The sequence below is a fragment of the Peromyscus maniculatus genome, chromosome 18 (assembly GCF_049852395.1).
Source record: "Peromyscus maniculatus bairdii isolate BWxNUB_F1_BW_parent chromosome 18, HU_Pman_BW_mat_3.1, whole genome shotgun sequence".
Lineage (NCBI taxonomy): Eukaryota > Metazoa > Chordata > Mammalia > Rodentia > Cricetidae > Peromyscus > Peromyscus maniculatus.
Genome location: NC_134869.1, coordinates 14606361 through 14624694, shown reverse-complemented (window position 1 = coordinate 14624694; position 18334 = coordinate 14606361). Strand labels below are relative to the sequence as shown.

The following is an 18334-nucleotide window of genomic DNA, read 5'->3' as shown; positions in this document are numbered from 1 at the left end:
GCATGTATGCACACCATACACATACACACAAAAAAGTGTGATAAAAGGAATTAAGAATGTATGTTCTCTGGAGTGAGGCTTACACTGAGATTATTTATGTTATGCAACTTTTTGTGTGTGTTTGTGAGAGCCAGAGGTCAATGTGGGGTGTCTTTTTGCGACTGTTGTCAACCCTTGTTTTTGAGACAGGGTCTCTCACAGGACCTGAAGCTCATTGATTTGGCTAAGCTGGTGGCCGGTGAGGTTCAGGGAGCCACTTGTCTTTGCAAGTCTGCCCCCAAATGCTGGGGTCACAAGCACATGCCTCCTGACTTTTTTTTAGGACTCAGTGATTCAAACTGACTGTTAAGATCATGTTTGCCTGGCAGTTGCTTTACCCACTGAACCAACTCCCTAGACCTCTATTAGCTTAAAAAATGTTTTATTAGCATATGTTAATCACACATAATAATGAGTTTCATACATATACATAATACATTTTGATCATCTCTCCCTCCTCCCCCATTACCCTCTATTGTCCTCTTCCCAGTCCTAATGATCATCTTCCTTCCTTTTTCTTGTGTGTGTGTGTTTGCACTAAATTTTTACTTGTCCAGCCAATCACTTACTAAATCTATGTGAAACTCTCTCCATCTGGTGTTGAATGTGCCAATCTTTCTTTGTAGTGTCAAAAATCAGTATACTAATTTCAATTTATTCATACATTTTGTAGCTACTTTGAGTGCGCAGCTTTGAGCTTTTCATATCTTCCTGGAGAATCGAACCCTGAAATGTCTGTGACTATGGCTGCTTCTTTTGTTGCCTTTTCATCTAAAGGTAACACATGCCTTGGGTTTATTTGGGGATAATATTTGCTTGATATGTTATCATTTCCATTAGCATTTCAGATCATTCTGGATCTGTTACTTCAGTGTTTCCTGAGTCATGTTTTAGATGTCTTTCATCAACAGTAATTTGTTTTTGTAAATCAATCTCACAGTTTTTTAAATAGCAGCATCAAGGCGTTTGTTTACATGTACTGCTGTCACTAATACGCTTGGGCAATGTTCTAGCATCTTACTTTTTACTGTCCTTTCTTCTTTGCAGTTTTCTTAGTTATTTCCTTTTGCTAATTTGAACTTTCCATTAAATCCTGTCTCTCATTCTCTACCCGAGTTCTACTCCTGAACCCAATGAAGGGCTCTGGAAGTTTGTGGTTTTCTATTTTTTATGATTGCTCTTGTGCCTTTACTTACAATTTCTTAACATTAGACATTCTCATCATATATTTTAAGTAACTCTAAATTGACTGTGCTAACTCTTTCTTGAGTAATACTTAGGCTTTTGAGCACCTGGCTTCTTGCATATTTTTATTACTTAGTGCTTTAAGTTTTTTAAACCTCTCAGATCAGACTAATTATTATTCTCTATTAATAATTTTTGTTCCGTGTTCCTACATACTTAACAGATTTCAGTGGCAGGACTTGGCAAGTCTAGGTCTTTCTCTCTGTGGAGCAGATGAAAGGTGAGGTGCATCAGGTCCGATTTGTTGGTGTTGTTAGATCATGTTGTTTATCAATAGAGTGAGAATAATTTGAGACACAAGTGTGTTAATTTGTTCACACTTTCAGCCGAGTGGTCCCCTAAAGACAGATTCTGTTACCCAGAGCCCCCTTGCTTAGAACAACAGATAAATGACTTTCAAAGGCACAGTATGGACCAGGGAGGCCTTCTCGGTGCGGATCAGGGATGATGTCACGGAACACAGCTTGCTTGCATAATCTGTCCTTCTCTCTTTGTCTCTGTTATCAGTTATTTTTCTTTTTTTCTATATAAAAATAGCCAAGCCGGGTGGTGGTGGCGCACGCCTTTAATCCCAGTACTCGGGAGGCAGAGGCAGGCGGATCTCTGAGAGTTCGAGGCCAGCCTGGGCTCCAAAGCGAGTTCCAGGAAAGGCACAAAGCTACACAGAGAAACCCTGTCTTGAAAAATAAAAACAAAAAACAAACAAAAAATAGCCAACAGTTTATTTTTTTCCTTCTTTTTTCTCTTAAAACTTTTCACAAAGAACTTCAACTAGAATATTGACTGTTTGATGTATGGACCATCTCCACCGTTAATTTTTCTAATCTCTCAGTCTGACTTTAATTATTTTTCTAGTGTGGGTTGTGACCCCTTTGGGGGAGTTGAATGACCCTTTCACAGGGGTCACCTAAGACCATCAGAAAACACAGATATTTACATTATGATTCATAACAGCAAAATTACAGTTATGAAGTAGCAACAAAATAATGTTATGGTTGGGGGTCACCACAACATGAGGAGCTGTATTAAAGGGCCACAGCAGTAGGAAGGTTGAGAATCACTGGGCTAGCTGTTCTGCCTTCTCTTTTGTTATATATATGACATTCCAGATTTGTCCTACCACAATATCACACCCTCTGGATTTCTTTTTAAGTTATGAACTCTAACTTTGCACAAGTGGGAAAGACATGTTTATAATTAAACAAATAGTTGTAAGATGAATGCCACAGGACCACTGCCCAGGTTAAGCAATAAATCATAATTGGCAAGACCTAGCCATGCCCTACACCCTCTCATGATTTAAACTCTCTTTTCCCAACCACTACACTCACTTGCGTGGTAATTACTTTTATTATTTTTACATGCAGGTTTACTATCCACATATGAATCCAGGAGCAATGTAATTTAGTTTCTGTTTAAAAAAAAAGTGTTTTTGACTGTGTGTTTGTGTGTGTGTGTGTTTTGTGGGTGCATGTACTTGCATGTGGATGCCAGAGAACACTTCATGGGCTGTTCATTTTTTGGGAACTTGCCCTGCAGGCAAGGCTGGCTGGCTGGTGAGTCCCAGGACCTGTCTGTCTCCACCCCTCTCGTCTCTCACTGGCATTACACAGAACACCACCATGCTAGGCTTTGTTTGTTCTTTATGGTGAGTTCTGGGGGATCAAACCCAGCTCCTCACACTTGAAAGGCTTCACTGATGGCGGTACCAGCCCAGCCCCTGTCCCCAAGTTTTCAGTAACAGAAACACATGTGTTGTTTATTGTTTTTTAAATTCAATGTTATGAGATAAATTCATGCTACTTTATGAAGATTTCTGCCAATCATTTTCTTTCTATATAATATTCTGTTTATTTTTTTGAGACAGGGTTTCTCTGGGTAGCTTTGCGCCTTATTCTTTTAAAAATACAGGAAAAGAACCTGTCAACACCAAGCTAATGATTTATGTTGCTAGATGTGGTTATAGAAAGAGTCTGTTGTTAACTGATTTAATGTTCACATAGTAAGTCAAGTGCCTTTATTATCCCCACCTCCAATACAAAGGACTAGAGATCCTTAGAGAAATAACATGCCCAAGCATCGGAACAAGCTGTCTAATATATATATTGACTCCAGGATCTACAGGCTTCATTGATGTCATTCAGTTTCAGATTTTCCCACTGGTTACATGATATTTTCACTTTCCTGAAGTTGGTTCCTCAAGGACTAAATCAATATTAAGGTTATCCTGAAAAGTCTGGTTTAAGTTCCCTACGTAAATTGTTGATTGGTGTTTTCTGTTTGAGGCCCATAGGTGTGTGCACTTTTTTCTACACGATTTCCGTGTGTCACAAATTGCCGTGCTTCTTGGTACGTTTGCTTTCCTACGTTTACCATTGCGAGCGGACGGTTTTGCCATTCCAGTTTATCCTCCTAGGCCCTGATTTCCAGTTCAGGCATCCGGCTTTTCTCTTGACTCCTTGTCTTCAATTCTCTTTTCTCCTTCATGCTGGTTCCCCTTTCTCTTTCACGGCCAGCCTTCACCAATAGATGCTCTCTCTCTGTTTGTGTTGTGTTTATTTTCCATGCCTTTAACTTTGCCCCCTAACGATCTCCTTTCCAGAATCTTCTAAGGACAGGCTGCTAGTGAAAGCTTTGGAAAGAATCTGGAATGATACCTTTAGAGTGGGTAGACTCCTGGGCTATGCTTTAGGTCTGGATTTGGTTGATGCAACAGATTCCACACATACTGACTTGTGGGCCACGTTTATGTTTCCTGTGACTGATCCAGTTCTCAGGAGCTGCATCTTATCTCCCTGTCGCTAAGGTCAGCCTTAGAACAGCCAAATTCAGGTGGAGATAATAATACTGAAAGGAATTAAACAACTTGAACAAGCTAAAGAACTTATACGGAGCAAAGCTGGGCTTCAAACCCTGGTCCTCCTGTTCCTTGTCTGTGATCACGACCTCTTTAGAGTTATAACTGGGAATAATTGAAATTGAAATTCATGTGCATATGTACTGTAACATGAATTGCTAAACGGTCTTATTAATAGAAAACCTGGAGCCAGATATCGGGGTGAAAGCTGAAAGATCAGAGAAGCAGAGCAAGCCAGCCACAAGTTCTTACCTCTATGAAATCCTCAGTCTAAAGAGAGCGAGTTCCTGTTTCCTCACACCTTATATACCTTTCTGTGTCCTGCCACATTACTTCCTGGGATTAAAGGAGTGTGTCACCACTGCCTGACCTCTATGTCTAATTTAGCGGCTGGCTGTGTCCTCTGATCCTCACGTAAGCTTTATTGGGCTACACAATATATCACCACAGTATACCTCCTGTAACTTTATTTCTCCCTTTTGTCTTGCTTTGAATCAATGAACATTGTGAAGTAGTTTGTATCTGCCCTCGACAATTTGGGTCTATTTGTCAATCCCTTGACAGGCTCAGGGATTGCTGGTGTGTAAAAGAGAGCACACAACCTTGTTTGCTTAGCTCCCACGGACCAGCGGATGAGTGTGAGAGTCACAGACACAGAGCCGGCTTTACTGTTTTTCTCAGTCGTAAGCTCACGTTGTGGTCATGGCAACCGTGAAGCTGTCTTAACCTTCTCGTCTCATTTTCTTAGCAGACAAGGATGCGAGCAGCGCGAGCTATAACCTGTCGTCTGCAACGGGCAGTTACTACAGCTGTGTCAGCCAGATCACCATCGGTGAGTGATCGCAGCAACTGTTCTAGAACAGGGCTAACCTGGGCGGGAGGGCGGCTTAGGAGGGAACGTCGAAAATGCACCTGGGGAAGAATTGATTCTCACAGCCAGCCGCGTGGGCTCGCTCCCTGCGGCGCCCTCTTGTGGATGCTTGCCGCCATTGAGAGGAGTTGGAAAACCTCGTCTACAGTGAACTAACTAGTCTTGTTCTATTTTAATAACTTTCTAACATTCTCTTTAACACTCTCATTGGTGCGTTATCTGAACTGTTACACATTTAGTATCACCACCGAGTTCCTTTTCAATACCCATGGAGCATTATCAAATATTCTTTTAGAAAGAAATCTGTAACTGCAAATAGGAAATTAATGTTAGGAAATACTACCTGGGTGATTTTTTTCCCACTGATTCTTGGAGTAAAGGTGTATCCCTTCTGGTCTCAAGAGCGTGGGAAGCAGGTGTTCGTGTGGCGATAAAATCCAGAGTCAGACTCTCCTTGTTAGGATCTGAACCGAAGAGAACCAGACAGACATAATGTTCTCCACCTCCTCATTGCCCTTTGGCACCTAGTCAGGTTTACAATCTTGGCCAGCCTGGAAGGCACTCTGTGGTCTGAGGAATCCCGTGTGTACTAGCCACCCTGTCCCTGCCTTCTAAGAAATGATGTCTCCACATTGTATGTGACATTGGAAGTCTGAAGTCCGCAGACTGGGCATAGTGTTCTTTTCCCTCCCTGCCTCAAAGCCTGTGGGACCCACAGTGTGTGGGCAGAGTACAGTGTGTGCACTTGAACTCTCCTACCTAAGCTTAAGTGTATTTATTGTGCCCTAAAGGGGAAGAATAACATTCTTTATTTTCCTGTTTGTTGAGTCCGTTCTCTCCACCTCTTTTTTTTTTTTTTTTTTTTTTTTTTTTTGGTTTTTCGAGACAGGGTTTCTCTGTGTAGCTTTGCACCTTTCCTGGAACTCACTCTGTAGCCCAGGCTGGCCTCGAACTCACAGAGATCGGCTTGCCTCTGCCTCCCGAGTGCTGGGATTAAAGGCGTGCGCCACCACCGCCCGGCTTCTCTCCACCTCTTTAAAAATGTTCTTGAGTCCAGGATCATAGGCAGTGACTCATACACACACACACAAATTAGTGGTAGCCACAGCTTATATTTATTTTGTATCAGTCACCATTTTACTTACTAGGAACTCTGTGAGAAGGTACCAGTAATTTTTCATTGTACAGATTAGGAGACTTGATTTTTTTTTTTGCCATTCATCCAGTTATTAATATGCTCAGGATTTCAGTACAAGTCTATTAGACTCGAAAACCTGTGCCTTGAGACTCTAGGCTGTGGCTCCTTTAACTGCCATGGTGGGGAACTCTATAAAATAATGATGAAACTGTAAAGTGGATTTAAATTCTTTTGATTATCAAGTTGCCCAAGTATATTTGAACATAAAACTAAACATAGACACCTTCTGTTCTAAATAGCCATAAAAATTGCATTGAAATTAAAAATCCTATAAAGCAAAATAGCCCCCCCAATTCCCTGATTAGTTTAATGAGGTATGTGCTGTGACTTTCCTGGGGTGCAATTGCTGCTTGCAAGGCAACAGGCTAGTGGTTATAGTAAGAAGACCTTTGACCCCACACCGTCCTTCTGGGTATTTCATGAAGGGTCTACACTCTCATCACCTCTGTCTAACGTACTTGAAAGTCTGTTACTGCTCACTGGCATGAGGCCCCTGAATCTTTATTTGGTGAGTACACCCTAACATATCTACGCCCTCTCACCTCTCATGAAGTCTCTGGATTGCAATCACTTCATTCAAACACCAAAGCAGACTCAAGCATTGAAGTTAAATAGTAGAACTTGACCCAGAATATTGGTTTTTTTTTTAACTGATTAACTTTAAAATGAAGAATAATGACATTAAAAATCTTCTGGAGTCCACCCTTCAGAGCTAGATTGAAAAAAGCAGATACTTGAAATGTTTTTAGAAATATTTGCCAGTCATTGGGAGGCCATAGAGGGAGGGCCTGCCATAAGAGAATGAGAAGTTGACTGACCAGCATGGACGAGAGATGATTCTGAGTGGGCTTTCTGTGTTTCCTGTGGGAGAATCTGGTGTCCTAGGAGAGTTAGTGGCTGTGACTAGTCTTGATTTGAGACAGCAATAAACCAAGTGTGCAGGGTTAAGAAGCACATCCCGGGGGAGAGGGATAGGATAGTGTTCGAGAATACTCACTGACTGCGACTGAGGGTAGACAAGTGTGCTTTTCGTTTTGTGATTTTGAGTCAGAGTGACAATGAGTCTAGCCACTGTCAGAGATACGTAAGTTTGGAAAAGGATGCCACACATACAGTCTAGATGTGCTGGGTACAGCCATGATAGTGTAGATACGGGTTGTGCATGCAACTCCTTAAAATCCCTTGTAGGACATTGGAATTGTGGGTAGAATGGTCAGGGGATGAATCTAGAGGCACTGTCTGTGGAGAGGTCGGCTGAGTCTTTGGGATTGCCCGAGATTATGAGAGTAAGAGTTGCTACCTTCAGTGTGCAGGAGGCCGAGGATCCATCTCTGAGGGAAATCTGGATAGGAGAGAAAGAAGGGCAGAGGGAAGAGTATGAAGCAAGCACATTTCTAACCTCTGAAGGGGAGGTGGGGACAGAAGCTGCTTAGTCTTCTCCAAAGGTGACGATGTAACCAAAAGATTCCTGTTTCAGGTCCCTGATTGGCCAAGACCACAAGGAACTTATTATTTCATTAACAGAAGGCCAGAGGCAGGCTTGTTCTTCTAAACTGTTGTGAGAGGCCTGCTCCCCTCTGCCCTCTCGATGGTTTATCCTCATGGTGGCAGCCACAGGGTGGAGAAGGACACAGTGGCTCCTCCTCCTCCTCCTCAGGCCTCCACTAGAGGGGCCTCAGCAGACCCGGCTTGTATCATCAGGTTTACCGGGTCCCGTGATCATCCCTGAGCCAATCAACTCACCTTATTCCCATCAAGGCCGCTTGAAGCTCCGGACAGGTGTGTGGGGATGAAATCATCTGGTCTGAGTCGTAGGGCTCTTCGGGGATGGGACAGATTCCCCAACAAAGTCAAGACTATTGAAGAAAGAAAGAGCATAGGATTCTGCAGAGGCAACGGGCAGCATCCACGTCCTACAATCTGTCCAAAGTCCAGGCACTTTGGTAACATTCATGGCAAACACAGAAAATGGCTGAGAACTCTACACACACAGTGCTAGAGCCACCGACTCAGGGAATAGTCACCTTGCACAGTAGCCTCATGGGTGAAGATTCTGTTTAAGATCCAGGACTTGTGTGGCTTAATCCCTGCATGAGCTGCTGAAGCAGAGGTGTCAGAAGATCCGAGGCCCAGAAAAAAAAAAAACCACTCTTCCAAACCCTCCCAATATGCCTTGGCTCTTGACTGACTCCTTATTTCATGGTGGTTCTTACCCACGTGTTGAACGTGCAAGAAGCCTAGAGGCGAGGACCACCGGTGTCCTCCCCGAGACAGCTGACAGCGCTGAGTGTGCTTTCTAGGGTTTCAAGCCTTCTCAGTTTTGAGTCTGGCAAGTGACAGTGTTGATGGTGGGCTTTGGTTTTGTCTTGTTTATTCTTATTTTGGGATGTTGAACTTTTTTTTTTTTTTTTGGTTTTTTCGAGACAGGGTTTCTCTGCATAGCTTTGCGCCTTTCCTGGAACTCACTTGGTAGCCCAGGCTGGCCTCGAACTCGCAGAGTGGGATGTTGAACTTAAGGGGAACTGGCATACCTGTTGCCACCTTTCCTGCGGGCAGGAATGGTGTTGCAGGGGGCAGCATGGGCCTGCCGCTGGTGTGATGACGTCCCTGCCGCTGGTGTGATGACGTCCCTGCCGCTGGTGTGACGTCCCTGCCACTGGTGTGACGATGTCCCTGCCGCTGGTGTGACGTCCCTGCCACTGGTGTGACGACGTCCCTGCCGCTGGTGTGACGTCCCTGCCGCTGGTGTGACATCTGTGCTGCTTGCCTCTTTGATGCCAGCTGTTCTTCCGGTTGGCTCTTCCCCCAGAATACTTTGACCTCATTGCTACTTTTAAATTTAGAGTGCCCCATTTACATTTGATCATAATTATGTGATTCTTCTTACAGCTCATTTGTATCAATGAAATGCATTGAAGTACTTGCTAGTGAACTCCGTTTTCTGGAGCAAATGTTAGGAAAGGCTCCAGCCCTGTGAACAGGGTCTTTTCAACATGAAAGATGTTAAAAATTAGCTGTGATTTTGGATAAGACCTGGTAAAACCTGAAATTTTAGAGAGTCCAGAGCTTTTTAGAATCTTCAAAAATTACTTTTGAAGGAAGAAAATATACATATAGTTATGTTGAATACAGTTATGGTAAATTTGACATGTGTTTTAGGTAGATATTTAGAGTTTACAATGTGATATTTGATATATATATGTAGATGTGTAATATATAATATGTGTATAATGGATGATTATTAGGAAAGTTAACATAGCTATTGATTCCTGGTTTCCTCTAATTTGGTATATGGTGTGTGCTTCTAACATCTGCTCTTCTAGCAAATTTGCAGTGTATAATACAATGTCATTAACTCTAGTACTTATGTGGTAGATTGATTTAACTTTAATGACTAAAATGTGGCATTCTTTGACCCACATCTCCGCATTCCTTCCTCCTATTCCCCTGAACTACACTTTACTCCCGGTTTCTGAGTAGTCGACATCATTTGACTTTTCCTTCCTCAAAGACTGCATAGATAAGTGAGGTCGTGTAGTATTTTCCTATCTGTGCCTGGCTTGTTTCACTTAGCAAAATGTCCTGCTTGCTTATTATACAAGTCTCTTTGTTAAAGGCTCAACAATGGCCCATTGTTTATAAGTTTTCCCATTCTTAAATTAAGGGACACTTGTAGAGCCTTGAACACATTTTCACAGTGTGCTCTGTTCTTGGTAATGACTCTAGGACTTGGGAAGGTGGAAGAAAAAAAGAAAGAGACTTGTATGTGTATGTTTTCAGGACTGACCATTTGGTCCCGAATAACCAGTTGGTGTGCACGTCCTTGGTGTGCACGTCCTTGGAGAAGGCCCTTTCTCCTGCTCTCAGTGTGCTCCTTAGTTGACTGCGCCTCTTTGTCTAGGACTGAGGCCTTGTGAGCCTTCTCCCCTTACACACTAGTATGCATATTGGTGTCGTCCTGCTCAGGTCATGCTTAGGAAGCCATACTGCTGAGACTTTATGGATGTAGCTTCTGACATTCTTAAGAGACACAGTCTCACAGCATACATGTGAGTAACATGGACAGAGCAGGTTGTATTTATATATTTAGGAATGCACACACACACACACACAACAACAGTTAAAGGAAAAGAGGCTGTGAATTTGAAAGAGAGCAAGGTGAGGGAGTACATGGCTGGTTTAGAGCAGTGGTTCTCAACCTGTGGGTCATGACTCCTTTGGGGGTCTAATGACCCTTTCACAGGGTTCACCTAAGACCATCAGAAAACACAGATGTTTGCATTATGATTCATAACAGTAGCAAAATGACAGTTATGAAGTAGCAACGAATATAATTTTGTGGTTGGGGGTCACCACAGCATGAGGAAGTGTATTAAAGGGTCACAGTGTTAGGAAGGTTGAGAACCAGTAGTTTAGAGGGAAGAAAGGGAACAGAAAAGTGATGTAATTATATTATGTCAAACAAAATTTAAAAAAATTGTTTAAAGAAAGAGACTCACTGGGTGGTGGTGGCGGCGGCGGCGGCGGCGCACGCCTTTAATCCCAGCACTCGGGAGGCAGAGCCAGGCGGATCTCTGTGAGTTCGAGGCCAGCCTGGGCTACCAAGTGAGTCCCAGGAAAGGCGCAAAGCTACACAGAGAAACCCTGTCTCGAAAAACCAAAAAAAAAAAAAAAGAAAGAAAAAGAAAAGAAAGAGACTCAAGCAGGTTTCTGAATGAAGTAACAAGGCAAGGATTCTTTGACATAAAAAAGGCATTATATTTTCAATTTTTAAAAATAAGAAGGATTATAATAAAATATCAATTTAAATGTAGTACCCTGGAACCTTATTTCCATAGCCTGTACTATCGTAGGAGTTAGGGGAGATTCAAGAGTATTGAATCAGCAGTTTAGTCTGAGAAACCTGACTGGGCTCAGTTCTGGGAACAGCATTCAGGCACTCTGGTTCTACCACAGTTCAGAACACTAGGAGTTTGTGTAGATGTAACCAACCGTCTTATTAAATAAGAAACACAGAAACAATGTAAAAGAGAAAGCCGAGAAGTCAGAGCTCAGAGCTAAAATCTCACCCTTCTTCCTGCTGTCCCAGCTTCACGAAAAGAGACCTACTTCCTGTCGGTTCGTTTTTTTATAGTATGTTGTTCTGCCTTCTCATTGGTTGTAAACCCAAACACATGACTGCCTCGTCACTGTCTGAATGTACAGCCCCCTAGGTCTTAAAGGCATATGTCTCTAATGCTGGCTATATCCCTGAACACAGAGATCTTATGGGATTAAAGGTGTGTGCCACCACCGCCACACTCTTGCTATGGCTCTAATAGCTCTGACCCCCGGACAACTTTATTTATTAACATACAATCAAAATAATAATTCAGTACAATTAGATTACCACCACATTTCCCCTTTTCTATTTTAATAAAAAGAAAAAGAAAGCAAAAGGTTATAACTAACAAAAGAAAAACTATATACAAAAGTACAATAACTATATACAATATATACAAGTAATAAATACCTAAACAGGTATTTGACAAATCAGAGAAAATAATTCCATTATCTATCCTATTTTGGTAAATCCAAGATATATCTAATGCACTTTCTATCCTAATTAATTTTCAACTATAACTAACTAATCTTCAACCATAACTAACTAATCTTCAACTCCCTCAGAGACCCAAGAAGGGAATAATTAGCTAACAAAAATAAAAACAGGAAGTGCATGCAAGCAACTTCCAAAAAATTTTGTGAGTTGACAGAAACAGCCAGCTGCCTGGGCAGTCACCTGAGGTTTCTCCGCAGTGTTGGGGCATCATCTTCAGCCTATAGGCTTAGTGTATCTGACAGACTCATTTGTGAAGTAGGATGTACACAAGGTCAACAGTTCAACCTCACATTGGGTGAGAGCAGTCCACGTACCAGAAACACCTGAATTCCACTAGTGTCCTGTCATGATTCAGGATTTTAAATTCTGGAAATTGTTGACAGTTTTTTAATTCAGCTGTCCATTCTTCTTGGCTGTGTATATATGGCTTCATCTCAGCATCCCCTTCTTCTCCACATCCCTCTATTAAATGCCAGTCTACTTTTGAGAGGCATGAGCTTTCAGCTGCTGTTCCATTGTACAACAGAATCCATCGGCCCTCTGCCTGTTAAGCTGCCTTCGAAGAAAAGGGCACTGTACCTTTTCCGGATGCGAAGGCCACTTCAGGGATGGGGCCATATTGTCCTGGCCTCAGAAGATGCCTTTTGATAAAGCCATAACCACACTTGTTTTGGCAAGAATCAGTAGTCCCTTGTTTCGTGATCTGTCTGTCCATTTTGTCCTGTTGATTCGAGGATACTTTGTTGTCCAGTGGCTAACTTTTGCCAGAATGAAAGTTGACTCCATATGCAGTTTCTTCAATGCCCATTTTTCTCTAAAGTAGATTGGTACTGCCAGGAGCCGACATGTCTCAAAAAAGAAAAATTTTCTAAGTTATTAAAACATTTTAAATGCCATATTCTGTAGATCTCTGAAGGGTTTGAAGATGACCTGTCTAAAACATCTCTGCTCAATTTTTAAAACATATCTAATATGACTACAAGTTCTATGATAATGTCTAACTACTAGCTTTCATTTCTTTATATCCTAATAGTTGATAATAATAACATTCAAGGATCAAAAATTTGCATTACATTGTTAAATGAATGGTATAAATACAATTAGAAATATACATATAGCATTTTCTAACAATATCAATTTCAAATTTGTATACAATATAAAACAATTCAATCCAATGTAAAGTATTTAAAACTAGTAATTGTCTTTTTCTTTTCTTTCTTTCTTTTTCTCCTTCTTTCTTTTTCTCTTTCTTTCTTTTCTCTTTCTTTCTTTCTTTCTTTCTTTCTTTCTTTCTTTCTTTCTTTCTTTCTTTCTTTCTTTCTTTCTTTCTTTCTTTTTTTTTTTTTAAACAAGAACCTTAAATCTAATCTCCTTTGCTTAGCCTTTTTCCTAACCCTTGACAATAACTTGTAACCAACCCCCCTAAATACTGAAAATTATCCCAGACCCAAAACCCATTAAAAAGACCAAAAAACCACCCGCCCCACACCACCTCTTTGGGAATGTGGGCGTCGTATTCTTAAAATTGCTTCCTGCTGGGTATGGGCGAAGTTTTCTTTATCCTGAAAGAAAAATTTTAGGTTAATTGTCAAATTCTAAGAGAGGTAACTATATCCTTCATTATCCAGTCTGTGTATAATGCCAAAGTTCAGGGTTTATCTCAAGTCCTTATTCAAGTAGTCTTTGAGACTGGATCATCTCAGCTAGTCATCTCAAAATTGCTCTGAGCATCTTATAGTACAAGCTGATCTATGGATGATGTTTGTCAGCTTAATGATATTATTATTGTCCACGTGGAATTGTTGTTGTTGTGGGGCCCCATCTTCTTTCTGGAGACTTCAGTTGATGTTAGGCCTGGCCATGATTTCCTGCAGAAAACTGATAAGAGACTCGAACACAAAAACATATATATGCAGCTAGCCTTTTTTCTAGAATTAGTTAGTACTCTACGTGACCATTCATATCTTAACAAAGTTTAAAATGTATATATATATATTAATCTTGTAAATTTTGATATAAAATTTATACTTTGAGAAAAGTTTAAAGAATCAGAATAGAATCAAAGAGTTGAGATTAGTAATAGAATAGTCCCTTAATTAATTTTGCTTTTGTCCTGTACCATAGCAGAAGATGGCTCTTATTCTGGCATGATACAGGGAGTTTGCATTTACCTTTTAACAACATGCTTGATTTTAAAGAAGGAGAGAGCCATTCTCCAACTCCAAAGTCAGCTTTAAATTTTAATTGAACTGGGACTGTTAGAAGACCAATAGTGTTAAATCTTTAGAGAAAAGCAGAAACAAACATTTAGGAAGACATAAAATTTTTTAGATAATATATACCCATACACCGTTTCACTCTGTTTCTTGGGGTAGATGATTTGTCACTTTTCTTCAGTTGTCTCATTTGTCCAGTGTTCTTCAGATTCCTTAACCTTCATCCTCCTAAAAGACAAAAACAAAAACCTTTCCCCAAGACTAATTTTGGGGATGTTTCCTTTTGACAAGTTATTATCTGATTAAATGAAAAGGCATGTGTTATTGATACAAGTTAGTTTAAATTGGATGTTCATGCTGGTTGATGAACTATCACCTCCTCAATTAAGAGGTCTCTCTTGTTCAAGTCGAACCTTTATCAATTTTGATGGTACCCACAGCTTATCTTCTCCTGTAGAAACAAAAGCAAAACCTCGTCCCCAATGTAATACATACCCTGGTTTCCATTCTGAGGTCAGCACATCCTTAAAGTATATAGGCTGATTTAATTCTGTAGTTTTTTCTATTATCCAATGTCTCTCTGCAGCTGTTGTTCCTTTCTCATTGGCATTCAGAAAATTCAAAGTTAGAAGAGCATTATGCAGTCTATTTCTGGGGGTTTTTGTTACCCATTTCGGTTTGTTTAGCATATCCTTTAGAGTTCTGTTTGATCTTTCTATAACTGCTTGACCTGTAGGATTATGTGGTATGCCTGTAATATGCTTTATATTGTAATAAGCAAAAAGCTGTTTCATTTTAACAGAGACATATGATGGAGCATTGTCAGTTTTGATTTGTGCAGGTATACCCATGATGGCCATAACTTCCAGCAAATGAGTGATTACAGAATCAGCCTTTTCAGAACTCAAAGCAGTTGCCCATTGAAATCCTGAAAAAGTATCAATGGTGTGGTGTACATATTTCAGTTTTCCAAATTCTGCAAAGTGAAACACGTCCATCTGCCAGATTTCATTTCTCTGAGTACCCTTTGGGTTACATCCTGCTGGTAATGGCGTTTGATTGTAGAAGGAACAAGTAGGACATTTCTTTACTATTTCTTTGGCTTGTTGCCAGGTTATGGAAAAATCCTTTTTTAAACCTTTACTATTCACGTGATGTTTTTTATGAAATTCTGAGGCCTCCAGCACATTTCCTATCAATAATTTATCAATCTCATCATTGCCTTGTGCTAGAGGGCCTGGCAGACCAGTATGGGATCGAATGTGAGTTATATATAAAGGATGATTCCTTTTCCTGATTGTATCTTGTAATTGAATAAATAGTGAAGTTAATTCTGAAGCATCAGGGATAAATTCTGCAGTCTCAATATGTAACACCACTCTTTCAGCATACTGAGAGTCAGTTACTATGTTGAGAGGTTCTGAAAAATCCATTAATACCAACAGAATAGCATACAATTCTGATTTTTGAACTGAATTATACGGACTTTGAACCACTTTACTTAAATTTTCTGATTTGTAACCTGCCTTTCCTTCTTTGTTGGCATCTGTATAAAATGTACAAACTCCAGATATGGGTTTTTGCCGTACAATTCGAGGCAAGATCCAATCAGCTCTCTTTATAAGATCAATTCTATTGCTTTTGGGATATTTGCTGTTAATTTCTCCCAAAAAATTACTGCAAGCTCTTTGCCAAGGTTCACTTTCTGTCCATAATTTTTCAATGTCCTCCTTAGTTAATGGTACAACAATTTCTGCTGGGTCTATGCCTGCTAATTGACGAAGTCTCAGTTTTCCTTTGTAAATCAAGTCAGAGATTTTTTCCACATAAGTTTTTAATTTTTTATTTGGTTTATTTGGTAAAAATATCCATTCCAATATAATATCTTCCCTCTGCATTAATATTCCAGTAGGAGAACGCCTAGAAGGTAAAATAACCAAAATGCAATCCAGCTTTGGATCAATACGATCCACGTGCCCTTCATGCACTTTCTTTTCTACCAAGGCTAATTCTTTCTCAGCTTCAGGTGATAATTCTCTTGGACTATTTAAGTCCTTGTCACCTTCTAAGGTTTTGAACAAATTAGTCAGTTCATCATTTTTTACCCCAACAATAGTTCGTAGATGAGAAATGTCTCCAAATAATCTTTGAAAGTCATTAAGAGTCTGTAGTCTATCTCTCCGAATTTGCACCTTTTGGGGTCTAATTTTTTGTAGCTCTATTTTATATCCTAAATAATTAATAGAATCTCCTCTTTGTATCTTTTCAGGAGCAATTTGTAATCCCCAGCAAGGCAAAATTTTCTTTACTTCTTCAAACATTATTTCTAAAGTATCTGCATTTGAGTCAGCTAGTAAAATATCGTCCATATAATGATAAATTATAGATTTAGGAAATTTTTTACGTATCACTTCCAATGGCTGTTGTACAAAATATTGGCACAGAGTTGGGCTATTCAACATTCCCTGTGGGAGGACCCTCCATTGAAATCTTTTAACCGGTTGAGAATTATTATAAGTAGGCACTGTAAAAGCAAATCTTTCTTTGTCTTTTTCTTGTAAGGGTATTGAAAAGAAACAGTCTTTTAAATCAATAACTATGAGAGGCCATCCTTTTGGTAACAGAGTAGGCAAAGGCATCCCAGATTGTAGAGAGCCCATTGGCTGAATTACTTTGTTAATTGCTCTAAGGTCTGTTACCATTCTCCATTTACCAGATTTCTTTTTAATAACAAATACAGGAGAATTCCAAGGGCTGGTTGATTCTTCAATATGCTGAGCATTTAACTGTTCTTCTACCAGCTCTTCTAAAGCCTGGAGTTTCTCTGTTGTTAAAGGCCATTGCTGAACCCATACAGGCTTGTCTGTTAACCATTTTAAAGGTAGAGCTGTTGGTGTCTTTGGAAGATCATCAGTTATTGTGCCCTGTTCTTGTATAATATAGATGGCTGGTGACCACTCATTAGAACAATATCTTCTAATATTTCTCTCAGTAACGTGTGCTAGTTTATGATTTGTTTCTGAGATTGGAGGGATGTTAATCTGAGTATTCCATTGTTGCAACAAGTCTCGACCCCACAGGTTCATAGTTATGTTAGCCACATATGGTTTTAATTTTCCTCTCTGTCCTTCTGGACCTATACATTCGAGCCATCTTGCACTCTGTTTCACCTGAGATAATGTCCCAATTCCTAACAGTTGAACGTTTACCTCCTGAAGAGGCCAAGTTGGATGCCAAAATTCTGGTGCAATTATGGTAACGTCCGCACCTGTGTCTACCAGACCAGACAACAAAACACCATTTATTTTTATTGTTAATTTTGGTCTTTGTTCATTAATAGAAGTTTGCCAAAAAATTTTCTTTATGTTTTCTTCTGAATTTTCTATTCTCTCTGTTTCATCATCCTGACCAGCATGATTTATTCCAATAGGCATTTGGTTATTTAATCGCTCTCCAGAGCAGGCATTTCCTCTATGGCTGCAGGAAAGGTTTGAACTGGATTTGCACTGGGGGCCTGCCTGAGGCCCCTCTGGGAGTTTCCCGAAGACTGAGGCAAAGGATTACCCTGTCTGTCCTTTGTTGATCTACATTCGTTGGTCCAGTGTTTTCCCTTACCACACCTTCTGCATACTCCAGAAGGAAGGGGCATTCTGTTGCCATTGTTCCTTGAAGAAACATTGTTTCTGGGAATGACCTGTCTACAGTCCCTTTTCAAATGTCCTTGCTTTCCACATCCAAAACATCTAACACTCCTCAAACCTTTTGAAATTACTTCTCCTACCCATGTATCATCATGCTCATCAGCTTCAACATTAATTGTTTCTCTAATCCAATCTTCCATAGGTGCAGATCTTGCCCTTAATGGCCTGATTATTCTTTTGCATGCTGCATTCGCATTCTCAAAGGCCAAAGATTCAATTATTGCCTTACTAGCTTCTGAATCCGAGACCATTCTCTTTACTGATGAAGCCAGTCTTTGTAAAAAATCTGTAAAAGACTCTTTTGGGCCTTGCATCACCTTTGTAAATGACTCAGATTTTTTTCCTGGTTCCTCAACTCTGTCCCATGCATTCAAGGCTGCCGTTCGACATAAAATTAGGGTTTGGACATCATATAAACATTGTGTTTGTGCTGAAGCATATTGGCCTTCGCCCATAAGCTGATCCTGGCAAACTTGTACTCCTTTATCCCTCCATTGTTTTTCTATGTTTTTAGCCTCCTCCTTAAACCAAGTCAGAAATTGAAGTCTCTGGCTGGGTTCCAGAACACCTTGTGCAAGGTCCTGCCAGTCCTGTGGTACTATCCTATT

General features: G+C 40.4%; 1 protein-coding gene across 4 annotated transcripts in view; it reads left to right on the top strand.

Moving 5' to 3' along the window:
- The window catches only part of Ano4 (anoctamin 4), a 394739-nt gene that overhangs the window by 13562 nt on the left and 362843 nt on the right, over positions 1-18334 (top strand). For all 4 annotated transcript variants that reach the window (XM_015998459.3, XM_015998460.3, XM_076554596.1 and 1 more), the window contains exon 2: positions 4893-4973. In XM_015998459.3, the coding sequence (XP_015853945.3) occupies positions 4893-4973 (81 nt within the window). The remainder of the gene's footprint in view (positions 1-4892; positions 4974-18334) is intronic.